Source organism: Taurulus bubalis (assembly GCF_910589615.1).
Source record: "Taurulus bubalis genome assembly, chromosome: 9".
Taxonomy (NCBI): Eukaryota; Metazoa; Chordata; class Actinopteri; order Perciformes; family Cottidae; genus Taurulus; species Taurulus bubalis.
This window is the reverse complement of record NC_136597.1, coordinates 24,420,666-24,440,398: the sequence shown is the minus strand read 5'-3', so window position 1 is coordinate 24,440,398 and position 19,733 is coordinate 24,420,666. Positions and strand designations below refer to the sequence as shown.

At 45.9% G+C, this 19,733-nt stretch overlaps 1 protein-coding gene across 1 annotated transcript in view; it reads right to left on the bottom strand.

Annotated features, from left to right (window-relative positions):
* The window catches only part of LOC306740930 (transcription factor SOX-6-like), an 89,340-nt gene that overhangs the window by 11,662 nt on the left and 57,945 nt on the right, over positions 1–19,733 (bottom strand). Inside the window, exons 7-11 of the mRNA XM_079223175.1 lie at positions 18,520–18,640; positions 17,266–17,345; positions 9,693–9,842; positions 7,400–7,574; positions 5,448–5,653 (exon numbers count right to left, since the gene is read on the bottom strand). Of these exons, the coding sequence (XP_079079301.1) occupies positions 5,448–5,653; positions 7,400–7,574; positions 9,693–9,842; positions 17,266–17,345; positions 18,520–18,640 (732 nt within the window). The remainder of the gene's footprint in view (positions 1–5,447; positions 5,654–7,399; positions 7,575–9,692; positions 9,843–17,265; positions 17,346–18,519; positions 18,641–19,733) is intronic.

Genomic DNA, 19,733 nt, shown 5'->3' with positions numbered 1-19,733 from the left:
AGTGCCGTTGTTGAGGAGGAGGCGGCGGCGGCGGTGAAGAGGAGGCAAACTGGGTTTTTTTTCAGGAGAGACTGTTTTGTGTATCTTGAAAGGCTTTCAGACATTAAAACCCACCCACCGCGTCCTGTGCTTGATATTACATTATGCTATTTAACACACGGCGGAACCGGAAGGCAAACAAAGTAGCGATTCAAAGCAGACGAGATGACGAATCAAGATGAATGAAACACGCAGGAGTGCAGGGGCAAAGGTCAATTCAAACCTTAATATTTCTGCTGAATGTACATTTCTTAATTTAAGAGAGACACCCGACACAGTTGCTAACGTTCTAAGCATCAGTTTTTGTATGTTTTTATTTGTCATCCACACCGTACTGAGCTCATTACCACGGTTACAACTCGCCCACCGCCTCCAGCTGACCCGCAACCGTTTACTGTCTCCTCCCGGGCCAATCAAGCTGCCCCCCTCCGGCGTTCCCTCTCTACTCCTATTTTCTTCATCTTTCCTTCTTCAGACTTCGCCGTGTGCCCGATAGAGCTGTCCGTCACCCCCCTTCTCCTTTTCACCATTCCTCCTATTCATAGCCACCAGCCCCTCCACCCCCTCGGGGCTCCAGTCCCAAAGAAGTAGACACTCAACGGTCTATTTGCAGGTGCCAGTAGCTCAGCTTTGTAGTAGACATTATCATAATGTATATCATTCAGGCTTCAAATGCAGCAGCATTACGGTGACCTTTAATCAGGACCTGGGAGCCGTCTGGAGCTGTCGGTTTAACGGGCTCGCTTCCTCCAAAAGACCAAACTCACCAGCAGAGCCAATATAAACTTCTATACAACCATTTCCTCTGCTGCACCAACAGAGAGTGCACTCCTGTGTAGTCTCAACTCTTCAACAGACAAAGTACATCTCTCTCTCTCTACTTCATCTCTTTATAGTAAATACTCGAACATTAAGAGATCTGGTGAATTTCAAAAGTTAAGAAGAAGTCTGAGAGAAAGTTTTACTTTTAAAACAATTTCAGGTGAAAGTGTGAAAACGTACAATTCATGAATAGTTTGTTCAGGACAATATTACTTCTTGTTCACCCTGAAATGCGATGGTGGATTTTGTATTGTGGGGGTAGCCGCACAGCATAAATAACCTTCACGTTTTTTTATGCAACAAAGATTTCGTGTGGCATTGTTCCCATTCATTTATATGAATCGCTTTCTTTCTTTTTCATCCCGTGAAGGCTGGCGAGGAGGGATCTGCTGACCGCTCTGGGCTCAGCTGTTCAGCGCCTCGGTCGGCTTCACCGCTTCTCGCCGTGAGCATGAGCAAGAGGCGCCGGAAAAACATCCACGTGTCCTTATCGCTGAGAATCTGACATTTTAAAAGCGGCTGTCGAGCGATGGTTTGCGTAACGGGCATCATCCAAAGTGGGAAAACAGATCTTGGAGCGATAAAGAAAAGAACTGTTTGTGTTCCTGCCTATGCGGCCTGTAGATTTACCTGCCGTCCCCCACCGCGTTCCCCGCCTATGGAAACAGGAAAAGTAGTCCCCAAAGCAGTGAATTATCTTTCATGTCAACTTTACGGGGCTCCCGTGACAACTTAGACTTATGACTCCATATTCTGAGTGAACAATCTACCGGAAGACACATGGTTGATATTTTTTTTCTTCATCCAAAACATGTCAGCTGCTGAGTTATGTGATAATCTCTCAAAAGCATCTTTTTAAGTGGCTTTAAGGGAGTGTTTTGTGGCTGTTTAGATTTTTAAAAAAGAAGAAAAAAAACAGCAGTGCACAAGTTTTTTTCCCCGCACACACACACACACACACACACACACACACACACACACACACACACACACACACACACACACACACACACACACACACACACACACACGGCGGCTATTTCAGTGAGCGCTTGGCAGCCGCAGGCCAGCTGGAGGCAACGTAAGCGTAAGGTGATACTCAACAATGCCACTAACTGGCCAGGCCTCTCGTCTGTACACCAGCTATAATGACATTAACATGGCTCAGGCCAATGCAGAGCCAGGACACACACACACACACACACACATGCGCACGCACACACACACACAAAAGGATCACTTTCCGCTCGGAGGGAAATGTCTATGTCGTCTGTGCTTGAAATGAAAGCTGAGGGACAAAAATACCCAAACAGAAAGCTAAAAAAAACAAAAACACAAACACACACACAGTCAGACGTCACCGCGACAACTCAATAAATAGCTCAACATTTAATACACCACCGAGGTGCCATTAACAGCAGTTGTCTCATTCCCTCCAAAGACGCCTAAATATGCTGTGTTAGTACAATGTCATAAAATGAAATATAAAAAAGAGGCCTGGCCGGAGCTTCAAAAGCCTCAGAGGGGGTTTTGTGTAACACAGAAAGCGACGCACACAAATCCAAGGTAAAGAAAAAGAGGCGGTCTGGAGGTGGAGCGGCTGAGTCACGCGCTCAGCATCCAGCAAGTTCCATCCATGGATTGTTTAAGACAGAGCAAAGCCTTTGAGTGCCTCAGAAAGAAGAAGAAAAAACACACACACAAGAAACGTCTCCGTCCAAAAGAAAAAATTATGTATTTAAAGCGAAGAGAAAGAGTCTTTGAGCGGCTGTTGTTAGGTAACGAATAACAAACCGACAACAAACAGCGAGGCCCGCCGTCGTCCTCCAACCGGAAACAATTACTTTGAGACTTTCCAAATGAGCTTTTTATTAGGAGGCATCCAGCTATAAACCAAATTACTGCATTGCTTTGGTTTTGTTCTTATAAAGTTGGAAAATGTAGCGCTTGAAAAGCAGACGGGGCGCTCACCTTTCGTCTGTGATCGCGTCCGAGTTAGCGCTGTGCGAAAAATTATAATAAAAAGCTCTTTTTAAGTTATTTGGGAACATTTGCGAGAATTTTGTAGCAGCAGATGACTCAAATTGAGTCTTAATAAACCATTTATTATTAAAGGCTTGTGTAATTTATATTTATGAGTTTCTCAGTGTTTACCAGCATAATGACTTTGAAAAAAAAAAAAAAAAAAAAAACGTCAACTTGGGACTGAGGATAAGTACAGAGGAGATATATTTTGCCAGATTTGTTGGGATGTTTTCCTCCTGAAGATGCGAGGCAAACAAGTCACACGAAGAAGAAAAAAGATTCAAAACAGCCAACCCTTAGAGTGCACCAATCATGACCTACTTGGGGGTTGGCTGGGTTCAAAGTCTCCACCCCTAAAATATTCATGAGCTCCTCTCCTCCTCCTCATCCTCCTCATCCTCACGAGCAACATGGGATGGATTGCGCAGGAGAGCCGGTCTAATCATGTTCCTGTTTTACTGAACGTCTGATCAGACTGATTGAAGATGTTTTGGAATATGGATGTGAGATGATGCTGCTGGTACAAAGACCCTGTCTCCTTTTAGCCCAAGGGGGGGGGGGGGGGAGAGAGAGAGAGAGAGAGAGAGAGAGAGAGAGAGAGAGAGAGAGAGCGTGCAGGGGGAAGGTCCCTTCCCACAGAAAGACCCTTTAATTGGGCTAAAACCCCAAGGCCGGGACCCCCCCCCCCCCCCTCCCCTCCAGGGCTAGTGGAGAGCTGGACTCTATTATACACACACACACATACACACACATACACACGCACACACTAATGTTAACACCGTCTCCTCTCCCCCAAAAAACACCCACTTGGTCTCAGTCAAGGCAGGCCCACACACACACACACACACACACACACACACACACACACACACACACACACACACACACACGTGCGCGCCTGCACTCAAACGCCAAAACCATCACTTGTCATTGGCCCAGCTGCTCCGTCTTCAAAGCTGTTGGCTTCTGGGTGGCCGTGGAGAGAAGAGAAGTACTCAAGAGCAGCCGCCCGAGCCAAACAACGCCGAACATCAGCCATGAATATTCCACAGAGCTGAAATCTCTCTCAGACGGTGCAGAGGAAGTATGAGAGAACATATAGGAGATAGCGGCGAGGACTCGCTGTGAATGCCGTGCAGAGGTCGGTCCTCCCTCCCTCCCTCCCTCCCTCCCTCCCTCACCTCTCTGCTGCTCCTGGAGCTGAGGGCAGGTCAGAGATGTGTTCTCATCTTTTACTGGAGGAAACGTAGTGAAACTTCAATGAGGAAATAGTTCAACTGACACTAAAAAGTTCACTTCTGTGTCTGTAAAAGATATGGAGAAGCACTGCAAGTATACGGGCCCAAGATGGGGTGATAATATTTAGGAAATGTACAATTCATTGTTTTAATTGGAATGTTTATTTAATAAGACAGATCTGTATACGTTTTGTACTTATTTTGCAGGTTTTCTATGTTGTTTTCGTGACTGTTTTCATCATGATATGACATTAGGACTTTTGCTTTTAATAAGTTTCTGTTGGAAGTAGAGCTTCCGCTAGAGGCTGGGAGATCAAACGTGTTGCTTAAATAAAGAGCAGTACGTGTTGATGAGTTAATCGTCATCTATTATAAGTAACATGTACCTTCTGTAAGTTTACAACAAATATACTTATCATTCAGTTTTACCTGGTGGTTCACTTTTGAAACACAAAGGTAACAATGTGACTGATGGATACGACATGAAACTTCCCCAGTTGATTAGCTACACTGAGAAATGTAGTTTTCCATGTTTCAATATGCAAATAATGCAGTATCTTATTAAATATATCCTAGAAAGAATTAGAGTCCAAGGTTTTTACTGAGGGCATTTTGTATATCTCTTTGTATCCCTCCATAATCATAACATAATGTAAACAGCTTTAAATACATCTATACTGGCCCTGAGTTAGAAATAAAATGTTTTATAAATCAATGAATGATACATGAACGAACCTCTCTGTAAAAAAAAAAAAAAAAGAATATAAAGAGGAATGAAACTGGAATGTTTGGATGTAAGATCTGCGGAAATGGAGATTTCTGGCATCTAAACTCAACCTGTCTTTAAAGATGACTAATAGTTAGAGAGATGGCCAATAACTCATAGACATCACCATGAAACTTTCCCAGTTGAGTATGTTACATGACAAATTCTCTGTATTTTCATGTTGAGATATGCAAATGAGACAATATCTAATGCTTGCGGTGAATTTAGGAAAACTCTACAGACGCAAGTCGACACATTGTACAGCCCAAAAGCTCACAATAAACCAGCGCATGATAGAATGTTAGACGTCTGTCTGAAGCTGATCATATATTTTGTATATAAAACTGAAATCTGCAGAATAAAAAGTAACAATAGATGACGAATCGTGGAGGAAAAACGACAACAAAAAAGAAACAAAGTTGCATAAAATAGAAATACTCGTGTCTCCAAATTCCTCCGAGTTGCTCACAACTTTCCCCTGCTGCCTGTTGGCGTCACATGAACTGCACAGGTTGTGTGTCTTTAGGTGTGTGTGTGTGTGTGTGTGTCCCGCTCACCTTGTTGCCGTTGTTGAGGGCCATGCTGCTGAGGGCCGACAGCTTGGCCTCCAGGCTGTGGGGCCCCGGGTGCTGCTGGTGCTGCTGGTGGTGGTGGAGCTGCTCCCTCTGGATCTGCTCCCTCATGCTCCGGGCCTCCTGGATGGCCTTCATCACGGCGTCCTGGTCCCCAAAGAGCGCCGTGGAGTTGAGGCTGGACAGGATGTCTGTGGAGGGGCGGGGGGGGGCGGGACAACTGTCTGTTACTTTGACTGACAGGACATTAACGTCTGTCTTATTTCAGCAATGACAGTAAACATCCAATATTAATGACATAAGAAAAAACTATTGAAGATTCAATCAAGGAAGCAAGCTGTCTTAGCTATATCTCTTAACTAAAAAAAACAGTTTTCCTCATAAATAGTTTAATATATTAGCAAAAAAAAACAACTGTCATCAGATTCTGAGTCATAACTTCTGGTTGGCGCATTAATTGCATGTGACATCACTTTTCCCCCCAACAAAGCCACTTCAAAGTAGAGAGAAGAGGACAGGGAAACCCACAAGTAATGAAATCTCATGTGAAATGACAGAAATGATTCCAACTTTGGAAGGAAATTGTTCATTAATAACCAAACTACATTTTAGTCTCCTATTTTTTTGATCAACGATATTGCATTTTCGAATCGTCAGTTTGTGCCATCGTCTTAGCCGTGGAGAAATAAAAAAAATCGTTAACGCAACAATGTTTTTCTCACGGTGCGGCTTATTTTTCTCGCCAGCCAATCAGAGCAGACGTGGCTTAAAGGGACAGGCGTCAGAACGGAGCGAGAGTCGGTGAATACAGGAATATTATTTATTTTTTTACATTAAAGCATGTTAAAAAGCCCAGAACATAAGTATGAACCTGCATATGAACATAATGTGTTCCCTTTAACAAACCACAGGGTTGTGAGTCGCATGCTGTTGAACCTCTAACCCTTGAAAACCCAAATGTTTTGCTCATTTGTGTGATTTCAAAAGAATTCCAAACGTCTGCGTCCACATTCCTAAGACACAAGGCTTAAACATCTGTAGGAAGTTTGCATTTTTTCCCCTCCAAACTCTTATTGGCTTCCAAATGTCGCCAACGTTGTTTTTTTCCGGTCCACTTGTGTCTAAACACGACAGAACCTCCCCCCCCCCCCCCCCCCTCCCCCCCCTCCCCCTCCTCCCCTCCCTTGTTTGTGTGCCGCGCTTCACACATTTGAAGCCGCTGCACATTTGAAGAATACGAAAATAAATAAAGAAACAGAAGCGTGCAAAGTTTTCCGTCGCCCTCCTCGTTTAATTAGCAGACGAGTAGGAAGCGCTGTATGCTTGGGTGGCCGTTTTTATAAAAAGGGCAAAAAATAACTTTGCAGAGGGAACGCGAGCGCCGCGTCCTCAAAGCCACTCCAGAGGAGCTGGCCAAATTGTTTTCTCGGGGGTTTATAATGAGAGGGTTTAGATTGGCCTTAATAACAGATAGCAGAGGTAGGGGCATAAAAGGTCTAGCGCGGGCAGACAATGATGTGAGGAAGCTCTTAAAAAGCAAATAACGTGTGCTGGGTTTCACTGCTTCCGCTGCTGGGGTTTTCATTGGGGCTAAATACAGGGCTTTGGACTCCTGTAAAACACACACACACACACACACACACGAGTACACACACAGGTCTGCTCGCGGGGTTGAGGTGTCTGCAGTCTATCAGACGCATGCGTCGCTGCTCGGCTTGTCTGTGTGTGGCGGCGAGGAGGAGGTGGCGTTCGGGGTGGGTGATGTTTTTTGTTTTTCCGGTCGAGGGGAAGACACAGTTTTCCACCGTGAGCTGAGGGCGTGTTTTGCTCGTTGTGCAGTGCAGATGTGAACAATACGGTCGGTGTCTGGGTGTTGGTTTCAGACCATGTGGCCCCGTCTGCCCGGCGGTGAAGGTGTCTGTGTGTTCGCTACCCACCCAGAGAGCTGTTCCGGCCCATGTTGGCGACGGGGCTCGGGATGCGACCCTTGCCCACGCCCGTCGGGCTGGACTTGCTCCCGGAGAACAGGCCGTGCGTCGGGGACGTCGGGGAGCGACGGGGGTCCGTCTTGGGTCTGGCGGAGAGGTTCAGCGGCTGTGTGGACGCTTCCTCCTGTGGGAGGAACGGTGTTTTAAATGAATGGATCAGGATCTGTAGCAGGAGGAAGGCTGGGATTTTCAGTGCATGATTACAGTAACAACATCTAAAGACATTCACCTGTTGAGCCCTAGGTTCCCCCATCGGGGGACCCTTATATATCAGGAAAATCAAGAAAAAATCATGGTATAAATCCCTCCCCCCCAAAAAAGCAAACATGTTAGGTATCAAATTAAACATAAAAATCAGGGCTACAATAATATATAATCCCGATGTACAACCTCTAAACACAACTCAAACAATAAATAGGATTAGGGGTTAGGGTTATTAGGGTTAGGGCTTAAAGGGCTACAAGATAATAATAATGCAACTTGTTTTTTTGTGCGTTTTGTTTCGTTTCTGGCAAATTAATTGCACTTAAAATACGAGTGAATTGACTAATTCACCAAGAAACGTAACAACGTGGCAACAAAGACAAGGAAGACTCCAACTTCTCAAATCCATAGTCACAGTATCTTCCCAGGAATCGTTAGCTTACCAATATTGCTAATTAAGATAAGATAAAATAATCCTTTATTAGTCCCAAAGTGGGGGAAATTGCAGGATTACAGCAGCAAGAGATATTTATAATAATAAATAAACAGTAAAACAGTAATAAAACAGTAAATAATCTACAATAGCAGTATTATATATACAGACAGAATACAAAATGTATTTATATTGCACCAGTTGAAGTAATTAAAGTGTTATTAAGTGTTTTTGTGGTCTACTGCGAGCTCGGCTGGTTGTGCAGCCTGACAGCAGCAGGAAGGAAGGACTTGCTGTCCCTCTCCTTCACACACCGGGGGTGAATCAGCCGGTGTGTGAAGGAGCTGTGCAGAGCGGCTAATTCCTAAATATACAGGAAGCATCGGATGGCATAACTTTGGTGCATCACAGATACAACATTCTGGCAAAAGCTGCATGTTTCTGCTGTGGAAGTGGGTTCCCCGTTGGAAGTGTAATTGACTCAATTTAAGAAGCCCACAGCTGCTGATGTTCAATCTTGTCCAAAGCATCCCTGAAAGCGCTCAAAGACCAGCCATCGCTCCCCAACAGCTTCTTTTTCAGCCCTTCAATAAATGAATTCCACCGCTAACCTCCGTGAACCTGACAGGGAGGAGGGAGAGGCTGCGGTGCATCTTCTCATCTAAACAACGGCACCTTTGTGCAAATTCCTCTATTCCTAGACAAAGGTTTCACGACCACTCTGATCCACATCAGGAATTTCCTTGGAGGAGAAAAAAAGGAAATGCGGTGTAAACCCACGTCAACACGGCCCGACTGCGGCTCTCGTGTTGGCAGCAAACGCTTAATGAACGTGGATCTAATTTGGGGCTGAGCTTCCGCTGAGGGAAGTGTTGAGAGGGAGAGGAGTTTAGGACTGGCATGGCGGGTGGGGAGGGACCGGGTGGCATGCCAAAGCTGGGAAGTGTGTGTGTGTGTGTGTGTGTGTGTGTGTGTGTGTGTGTGTTTGTGTGGGGGTGAGCGCAGGGTGGGGAGTTCGGAGGGCAAGGCACTACTGGTTGAGTGAGCTCTGACGCCGGCCTATTGTGACGCCGCCGGCTGCAGCTGTGCCCCCCCCACACACACACACACACACACACACACACACACACACACATGTGGGTCCCATTACCGCCTCGTCGTGGAGTAAAGATGAGGCGTGTGCTCGCCCCAGCGGAGGGGGGTCTGGGCCCGCGGCCAAACAGCAGCCAGCGCCAGTGTCACTTTGTGTGTGTACGTGTGTGTGTGTGTGTGTGTGTGACTTTTCAGATAAGCTGTTTCTAATCGGCGGTGAGGAGCACAGGCCCGCGCATCGGTTCAACGACTTCCAAATTTCCAGCCTCTCACTTTTGCTCGAACTGTTTTCTTCTTGGGAGTTTTCCCTCATCCTGAACTCACTCTTTCCTTTGGCTTGTTATGTCGCTTGTTGTGCACCATAGAGACACAGTTTATTTCCCCCATACGTCGCCCTTATACGCCCCCCACCCCCACCCCCGGGACAACATGGGGTCCCGGTCCATCCCGACTGGGGTCCACCTGGCAAACTCTTTCAGCAACTCTGCCGTGCAAAGTCAACGGCGGACTCACCTTGATGTGAGTCACGGGACTGGACGCTCGCTTCTCGCTCTTCAGGGCGGAGGGGGAGAGGGGGCCGGAGGAGTTGGGAGCCTGCGGGAGGGGAGCCATCTTGGCTCCCGGGGAGATCTGCATGCTCGCCAGCTGGGCGGCGTACAGCTGCTGCAGAGAGGAGGAGAAACCAGCAAAACCGCTATTAACGTCGCTCGCCAGCAGCGAGGCAGTGGCTTTCCTTTTTCATTCTCTCTTATCTCCTGTGACCCCCCCAATGTGTGTGTGTGTGTGTGTGTGTGTGTGTGTGTGTGTGTGTGTCGACATCCTCCCCCTGGTATTGCTCGCATCTTCTGAGGTTTGACCGGTGAGCATCTGAGATCACACACACCTCATTCTTGACAGGAGTGTCACACACAAATGGAAGATTTGTTTGAGTTGGCGAGTATTTCCAGCAAAACTTATTTTTTTTAAATTTTAAATAAATGATCTACAATCCATCTCTGACACTTATTCTTTCAACAGATGCTGGGAGCAGCTTGTAAATCGATTTCCATCGAGAAATAAATCCAAACAATAGCTAAAGAAACCTTTGAATGCTTTGCCAAAATCTTAAGTCTGACAATCTATAAAATTGGATATCAATTTCTTGGTTATGCATTATGAGTGTTGGAAATGAAATGAAAAATAACTTGTTAGACAATGCCTGGCTCAGTGTTGCTCACAATAAAAGGCTTTTTTTTCTTTATTTAATAAAACAACAATGTGAACCGGAATTGCAAAAAAAAAAGAAGCCACATGGCTGTTTTAGTTTTTCTGACTTGACTTGGCTTTGATATTGTCAGATTAAGAAGAAGAAATTCCAAACAATAGAAGACTAATTCGTCCTCGCATTCACAGTTCAGATAATCAATCAAGAAAAATAGTGGACATTAATTTTGAAGTAGGTGTAGTCATGCTGCAATTATCTTGGTCAAGAGTCAATCGAAAAACACTTGAAAATCATGTAAAAACAACAGAAAAAGAAGAAGAAAAAAACAGATTTGTAAGGTAAAGCCAAATGCCTTCAGGGTTGGATGAAACCATTACATGTTGCAGACACACACACACACACACACACACAAAAAAAAAATCTGTACCGATTTTCCATCCAACAAAAATCAAAGAGTCAAATACTGGGCCCGGAGTCCAGGGTCTTCTAAATCAAAGCTCGCTCGCCAGACAAACCGCTGCTTGAAACCACTGTCAACCCCTGTCTAAATGCATTGGAGTGTGAGGGCTGGAGTATCAAAGAGCCTGTCCTCAGGAAAACCACCCAGACGTGGCTGGCCTTCACGCCGACTCCCTCTCTCTCCCTCTCTCTCTCTCTCTCTCTTTCCTGCTTTCCTCTCATTTCGTTGCTCTCACCTCATCTATACTCCTTCTTTTGTCTCCCTCGTTAGATCTCCCTCTGACTCTCTCTCCCTTTCACCCTGTTCCAAAACCCCTCTGTCATATCTGCTCCACCATCTCCATCTCCATTTCTCTCTCTCTCTCTCTCTCTCTCTACTCGCTGCCCCCTCAGCCCTAAACCGCCCCCGGTGTTGTGAGATCTGATTTCCCTGTAGTCAAAACTGCGAGGCCTCCCGGGACCAGAGATCCAAAAGCAAAGAGTGCTCGATGGAGATGGAGGGAGAGAGAGAGAGAGAGAGAGAGAGAGAGAGAGACCACCGTCGCTTCACCGCCGAAGCGCCAGGCTCAGCGGTTGGGGCCCCGGGAAAAAAAAAAAAAAAAAGAGAGAGAGAAAGAAAGAATTGGCTGGCCCTCTTTCCACTTCTCTGGGAGCGATATTAAACACAAACAGAAGGGGCCTCGTCCGTTGAAACAAAGCCCTGATGTCACGCCGCTTATTTTCCTTGGAAGGCACCGGGAGCGCTCGGGCCAACCCCCGGCGATACGAGACCCCCGTAAGAATGTGCCCGGGACGGCTGGCGGCGAGGCCTCACGCGTCAATCAAGCCCGACCGCAGAGCTCCTTCTGGTGATGCCTGATATTCTTACAGCTCTGAGGGGAGCAGGACACACGAGTCTTTGAGGTGAAGGCACGCGGTTTAGGATGTCTCACACACACACACACACACACACACACACACACACACACACATTGGTATTGTGCTGTTAGCAGCGATTCCGTCAGCGATTCCCAATATGTTGAACAAACAAAAGACCAAGAGAATAAGAGCTTGTACCTTGTTTTCTCTCTCTCTCTCTCTCTCTCTCTCTCTCTCTCTCTCTCTCTCTCTCTCCCTGTGTTTCTTAAAGACACTCTGAGATTGATTAGTGAGCGGAGAGGCCAATGTGCTGCGTAAACAACCCCAACCGAAGCTCTCGCCGTCCGCTCAACCCCCACGGGAAGACAATGCCCCGCAATTTCCTAAATTACAAATTGACAAAGCGGGCCCCCGGACCTCTCCGGAGCTGTCCAGAATATCTGACTGGCCTTTGGACGTTAGTGCTAATTTGACTAAAATCCAAATGATTTGTCTGTCATTTCTGGCCCGACCTGATCATCAGCAGGTTTTTCAGCCTACTTTGGCATAATCCTGGAGAGACGCAGGGGAGAAGGTGATGCTGCTTGAGGCCCGGGTGTGGGCAGCGGTGTCCGGACGCCTCCAAACCAGCCGGTCCCGATAGCACTGGGGGTTTTCAGCAGGTTTGCAGGAGGGAGAAATGGATCGGCTGCCACTGGACGGAGGCTAAATATTGCACTTGGAGGGTTATCCGCGAAAGAGACGCACACAGAGGCCGGCCCGCATAAAGACAACCATTATCTCACTTCCAGTTCTCCTCAACGGGAACAGATGCTGGGAGACAAACCCTTCACCAAAACCAAATCCTTCCAACCATTGTCCTCATTCTAAGACAAAGGGAGCCATCCGTTAATCAGTGTGCGTTGGCAGACCGGGGCCGTCATCCTGACTCTGGGGCTCAGGAGTTTGCTCCTCACCGTCGTGGCCACGCCTCAGACACAGAAATAGGCAGAACATCGAGGCAGACAGCGAAGAGATGTCTTATGATTTCAGCAAGAATGTCTGCTAAGCAACTGTATTTTTGCTCGCATTAGCCGGCAACAAAGGGGGCCTTTCTTCTGGGCCGGAATCCAGTGTTCGCGATGGGGTCTACTCCGAAGGCCCCATTCGGTTCCCACGCCGATAGCACGACATTGCGCCGGCAGAACCTTCAGGTCGGGTCACGACGGGTCTCGCACAACAGGACAGCTTTTGTCAAATTATTTGCTTGAGGCCGAAAAAACAAAGGACATGATCAGTGCTGTTGCTTTTTGAAGCGTTACGGTCTTCTCCAATGATTTGAAGATGCCCCTACACAATCTGGTAGCTTATGCAAGCTTCTTTTTCAGTTCCGTATGCCAGTCTTCGCCCGCTTGACCATCGGTGCCAGCCAGCTGTCTGAAGGCTCGCTGCGGGGGCAGAGCTGCCGAACATCTGGAGGAGTCTGCCTGCAACATCTGTCCGTCCTGTGCCGAGCACAGCGCTGGCATCGGACGGGTTTGGATGCCAGCTGGCCGTGCACTCGGCTGCAGTGTGTAGCAGAGGAGATGCTAACGTAGAACTAACGTGGTGTAGTTGTGTTTTTACAGTGCCTCTTTTCCTTACAGGCTAATGCACAGTTTCACACACTGGACTTTTTTGAAGTGGAGCGTTACCGAGACTAACGACTAAGAACCACTTAAAAACTGACAAGATCTCAGTGTGCGCACTGGACGGCCATGTCGAGACTTCTCCTTTTAAATCCCGACCGCATGACTCAACGAAAGGCGTGGTAGTTTAGTCGTAGAGGGGAAGAGACATTCTCTGGATCCCAAATGATGATGAAAGACTACATACATGATACCTCAGCCCAGGATGCACATTCCATATTGTATGTTGTGAGGGCACGCCTTAATTGTGCAATGTGCAAACAGGCCTCAGTTCACACGTCGCCAACATGACAAGCTGCAAACAACCGAGCCAAAGGGTAAAGGCCAGAGGCAGCTGTCATGCGGGATAAAGAATTGTGAGATTGTTATCGATGCTGTCGTTGTCCCTCCCCTCCGAAAAAAGGCAACGCCCACAATGAAAGCAAAGCCGGAGCGAGAGAGAAACTGTGGCACGACAGCGTAACCATGATGGCTGCATGGAGGTCATGGCTGAAGGTCGTGTGGGATGTTTCTGTTCTACTCAGATCCCTCAGAAGTATTACTTACTTTTAATGGTTTGTATTACTTGCTTTTAATGGTTTGTATTACTTACTTTTAACGGTTTTTATTACTTATATTTTATGTGCAACTGTAGCTTTGTATTGTGTGCCCTTCTCCCCACATATAATGTTGTATTGTGTCTTTTATCGTGTACTGTTTGCTCTTGTCTTATGTTTGTTATGGTCTGTCAAAGTACTACAGATGCGAATTAGCTGTGGCTAAAATCTGGTACAGTGCATCAAATGGTGACATTTATGTTTTAACTGTACAAAGTCCCTTTTAAATAAAGATATATATATATATATATATATATATATATATATATATATATATATATATATATATATATATATATATAAACCCCGTTCCTTCAGGGCTTCCTGCAGCGACTAACCCAGAAGTTAACCTCCGCTAGCATCTCGCACAGCGAAGGCAATATCTGTAATGAGTTACTACACAATGACTACATTGGGACGAGATGCATCGGGATCTGACGTCAATGGATCTGACGTCAATGGATCTGACGTCAATGGATCATCTCATGTCCGGGTTATGGTAATCGATCAAACCGATATTCTAGAATGTCGGCAAAAGGCAAAAGGCTCAATTACTAACACATTTCCTTGGGGAAACCCTGCAGTTGTCGAGCTCGCCGACACACAAAAGGAAGACAATCCAAAAAAAGATGCAACCCGTATAACACAATGATCCGGGTCTCGACAGGTAAAGAGGTGTGAAGGTGTTGATTCGCTCCAAGCAGCTGAACCGCATCAACTCCACAAAGTAAGCATTGATTGCGAGGCTGTTGGGTTGGGATGGGCGTCCACTGCGCAGGTGTTTTTATTGTCCACATCCAAATCTAGACTCTGTGCGATGCGAGTGTTGCACCGCCGCGGTTCTTGAGATGAAGATGCACAACTCGTAAAATCTCATCATGATTGCTTTTGGCTGAGGCATTGTTGTCAAAACAATATCCAAACATGTGCTGGAAGTCGGCGCCTCCGTCTCACAAAAAAATCCTCTAGATAATCACCCATTTTTTTTGTTTTCTTCTTTCTTTTCCCCCACATCTCGAACACTTCTCCACGCTCCCTGTCCTCCTCCTCCTCCTCCTCCTCCTCCTTCTCCTCCTCCTCCTCCCGGGTCTCCGACTTGATTTCAGCCACCGCCGTGATGAGAGGCTTCCTCTTTCATTCAGGTCTCTCATTCTCCGCGTCTGAGGCAGTGTTTAGACGTGAATGAGTGCGCATCTCCGACATCATTCACCCTCTTACCTCTCTCTCGCACGAGAGGTAAGAGACTCTTTTGATCATTTCAAAGCCAGGAGTGGAGATAGGCTGCCGGCTCCGATCCCATCGGCTCAGCGCGCCGCTTCGCCAAGTCAATAGCGGCTAATGAGGGCCTCGATAAGCGAAAAACCACAATACAAATTGAATAAATTGAGATAAGGATTCTGGTAGCTTCCAAAAGCCATTCGATGGTAACGACTGACATGATGAATCAATATTGTTTGCCAGTGAAAAAGCTTTTGAGGGCTTTTGTTCTTTTCACTGATAGCAGATACAGCAGCAGGGGTGACGGGGTGACGTTGTGTAATTCCAAACCGCCTCAGCGATTTCATTTCTCTTTTCTTTTTTTTTTTTGTTTCGCAGATTTTGTTCCTTTGCAAATATGTTCTATGATAACCATTATGGATAAGTGCTATTCTCCAACCACAGGTGTCAAGCAGCAATAAAATATTTGATGAATTGCTTGGGCCAGGTGTTGTGCTGGTGGGGCGGAATTCCTCTGTGATTCATCATAACAGCTTTTGTCTGTCACAGCTGACAGGCAAGCAGATAAGTGGACTAGCATGTTAGCGTCGCCCCATAGAGCTTTAAAGCGTCATGTTTAAAAAAAAAAATACGAAAGTTAACTCTTATCTTCCAGCTTCCATTTGAATTTGTTATTGTCATTTTGCCCTATCGCTTACTTCTGGGGGCAACATACTGCAACATGGAGCAGCTGAGCCTATTGGGTGGTTGTGCAAATAACCAAAGGCTGGGAATTATAATGCAGGCAAATTATCATTATACAAGCAACTTTCACACATCTGCACCTCCAATTCATAAACCCTCGGGGCGACATTCCTTCCTCTAAATGTTGCATTAAATGTATTGTTGCAGTCGTGACAGCTATCGTTTCTCATGCAAAATAGAAAAAAGATTACCTCCGCCAGGAGATTATGCTTTCGGTTGAGTTTTTGTGCGTCTGTCTGTCCGCGGCTAATCTCCTATACCGCCAGACGAATCAGCCTCTGTATGCTCGACAACCTTTCATGGTTGCAGTGATCCAGTCGCTTTTTTTAGAAAACCTATTTCATTGACTGCTTTAGGCCGTCATTGACCGCTAACAGCTAACGGGGCTAAACACATGAAGCAGGACTGACTGCTCAGGGGAAGCCTGAAAGAGTCACGGTGGCATGTTGGACTGCAGAGAGCTGGTTGCATTCATTCAATCGACGGCTTATCTTGTGTGAGACGTGCGAGTGAAAGACACACCTGATACCCTCGCGGTCTAGAAGGGGAGCCGTTGTGGTTTGTATTAGTTCAATCAAACATTACTTTGCAGAAACACTGAGTGCACTTTTTGTTCTTTCTTTTTTTTCCCCACATTAAATCTAGCAGACACCCCCGCAGGTTTGATAATAGCCTTGGTCTCTAGCTCTCGTATACAAATCAGAAAAGGTTTCTTGCATCAGGTATGTATTAAATCACAATTGTGTAGTTAGTTGCAATGGATATGGAGCATTAAAGTTGTTATGGCTGTGTTTTTATACACTTGAACTCCGAGGTTAGAACAAGTGGGAGTTTGATTTAGTTTGCCAATGTTCCTTATCTTTACTGTGTTTTCTATTTATCAACTCACTTGTGCACAATTGTCTTGGGTTCTGGTCGGCTGGTTACGCCCTCAGGATTAGGCGCATATCTACGTTCTCCGTGTACAAACCCTCACCCTCATAGCTGTGTCTTTGTTCTTGCTGCAGCTCGGAAACTTTCTGTGACAGTTGTTTATCTGGTTGTGAAACACTCACTTGACTTATCATCATAGATATTGAAGAGGCACTTCTTGAGTTTGCTTTGCTGGGCTTTACTTTGACATTGTCGCCAACTCCAACATGATGGAACCTCTTTTATACAACACTACGAAAGTATAACAATAAGTCGAACCCATTTTCCTTTAGTCTAGGTTCAAGCGAGTAAGATGAAAGGTGGTTTAGGTATGAGAACAGAGGCAATTATGAGGTTTTAGTCCTGGTGAAATGTGAAAATGTGTTTGCCAAAAACAAAAAAGACGTAATTTCTTGTGTATAACTTACCTGTAGTTGTAAAGGGCTGAGTCCAGACGCCGCTGCAGCTGCCATTGTAGATGGAATGAACTGCATGGGGTAATTGTCACCTGTTAAAAAAAAAAAAAAAACATTGTAAAGAGAAGTCTTGGAGGCCGATAACCGCACAAGAAGAAACCTGCTCTCTGTAAGTCCCGCCCTATTCCTTCCTCACTCATGTTTTTATTCATGGCGAAATGAAACACAAAGGGTCACGAGCGTTTCATTCAAAGGTTAATAACGCTCGTGGTCGGTACACACGGGTGCACGGAGACTCGGGCGATCAGAGTTCTAGTCGGGCGCCGCCTCATTGGGATGCACTCATGAATGCATGTACGAGCACTGCTCATAACCCCCGCTGCTCGTCCCTAAAAGGCTTTCCATGTCCGAGCCTTTTGTTGAAAAGTCAAAGGAGAGTGTAGAATAATGGCTCTCTTCATTCCTGCCTCTCTTTGCGGCCTTGTGGGAGCGCAGTCGGAGTAAACATGTATTATTCCGTATGAAGCGTGGAGGACCGGTGGTGCGTGGCGTCAGGCGAGCACCTGGAGAAATGCACGGGCGGGAGGAATGTGCGAAGGCCGAGGAAAGAGGAAGAAAGCAGGTGGTGCGGTGAGTCCCACAATAAGAAGGACTGTACTTGAAGTGTCTTTCTGCAAGTGTGTGTGTGTGTGTGTGTGTGTGTGTGTGTGTCTTCAAGTGTTCAGGTCCACCTGTTTGTTGCAAAGGAAAAATTGCTGGAAAAATGCAGCATAGCATGCAAACAATCCTTTGTTTTGGGAGAATCCATGTTTTGTCTCTCTGCATCGTCCGTTGTTGGGTCGGCGGGTACGTGGAGAGCATGCTTGAGAGTGTGTGTGTGAGAAAGTGTGAAAATTCATGTTGCAGATGTGTTGTGCAGCTGACATGCTTTTCAGCACGCCATAAAAGAGACATTCCAGCCCTCGCTGTGTCCAATGTATTGTTCCCGACGCGAAACGAGGCGAGCTTGTAAATCTCTCCGCTCATTTCCAGAACATTCCTCACCTGACACACCTCATTAACATAGACTGGGATTCCAGTGTTTGTGTTTCTATGTGTGTGTATGGAGAGAGAAATCCTGTGACTAGCTGTTTCCTCTTTAGTTAACGAGAACTGTCCGAGTCGTCGGGGAGCTTTTGTGCGAGGGGAGTGAATGTTTATCCGTAAGACACATATTTCCGTGGCGTTCTCCAGCGCGGGCAACAGTTGAGTTTGTTTTTTGCATACCTGGCTTGTAGGACAAGCTCTGGGGGAAGAGGAAGCCCTGCTGCGCGGCGGCGGCGACAGCCAGAGAGCGCTGGTCGTGAGGAAACACCGGGATCATCATAGGAGGCATGTGACCCTGGACCTGGTAGACAAGGACGAGAGACATTGACAAAGACAGAGAGAGTGTGAGTGAAAAAGACCTCGACGAACTCTTATATATACGTGTGATGCACACACACGAATAAAAAAAAAAAGAAATATTGTGAGGAAAAATGTTGGAATGGAAAGGAAGGAAGGAAAGACCTAATAAAAAAATAAAGTCAAGGGAAGAAGCGCAGAAGAAGGAAAGAATGATGGAAAAATAAAAAAGGGGTGAGAAATGAATACACTTTTAAAAAGGGAATGTGTTAAAACACCATAAACTTCAAGAAAGAAGAAGATGAGCGTGGGTTGAATTGACAAGAGTTAAAGAACGTTAACCGAACAACAAATAAAGACGCACGCTCTTGAGAGACAAGTGTAAAAATGTGAAACAAAATGCCTTTAAAAACAACAGAGGGGCGAACGGCTGCCTTTCATGTCGACTTGAAAGACTTAAAAACCGCGGGTTCGACTGAGTTTAGGCGCTGAGGGCTCCGACTATCAAAGATGAGCCTGCGGGAATCTATTAGGGCCGGCTGTACTTAACCACTGGACTGTCTCTCCCTCTCCATTCCCTCGCTCCCTTTATCTCCACTTTAATTTTTCTCTCTTGTAAAAATTGTTTGTCTCCCCCCCTCCATGTGTCTCCCTCTTTTTCTTCCTTCTCGCTTGTTAACTTCCTGTCTGAATGTTTCAAACCTTAAAAAAACTGCATTAGTTGTTGTTTTTTCCAACCATTTGATAAAAAAAAAAAAAAATACTTATGTCGCTCTCTATATATTTCAATGTGTTTTCGTCGACCTTATAGTCATAATTCATGCTTGCCGAGAAGGGCAGAAGGAATTAGAATTTTAGAACTTTTTGTTGCAAATTGCCGTGTCTCAATTTCTTTGTGGACACAGATATTTATGAAGAGCTCCCATTTTCTCTGAAGCAATATATTGTTTTTATTTGCATCCTGTTTAATCTCCTGTTTCTTCTTTTGAAAACAATTTCTGTTCCTCTCTCATGTCTCAACACTTCTGAATGTTTATTATTTTGCATCCCTTTTCTTCTCCATGTCCCTCTCTTTGTCCCGTTTTTAGTTCATCACA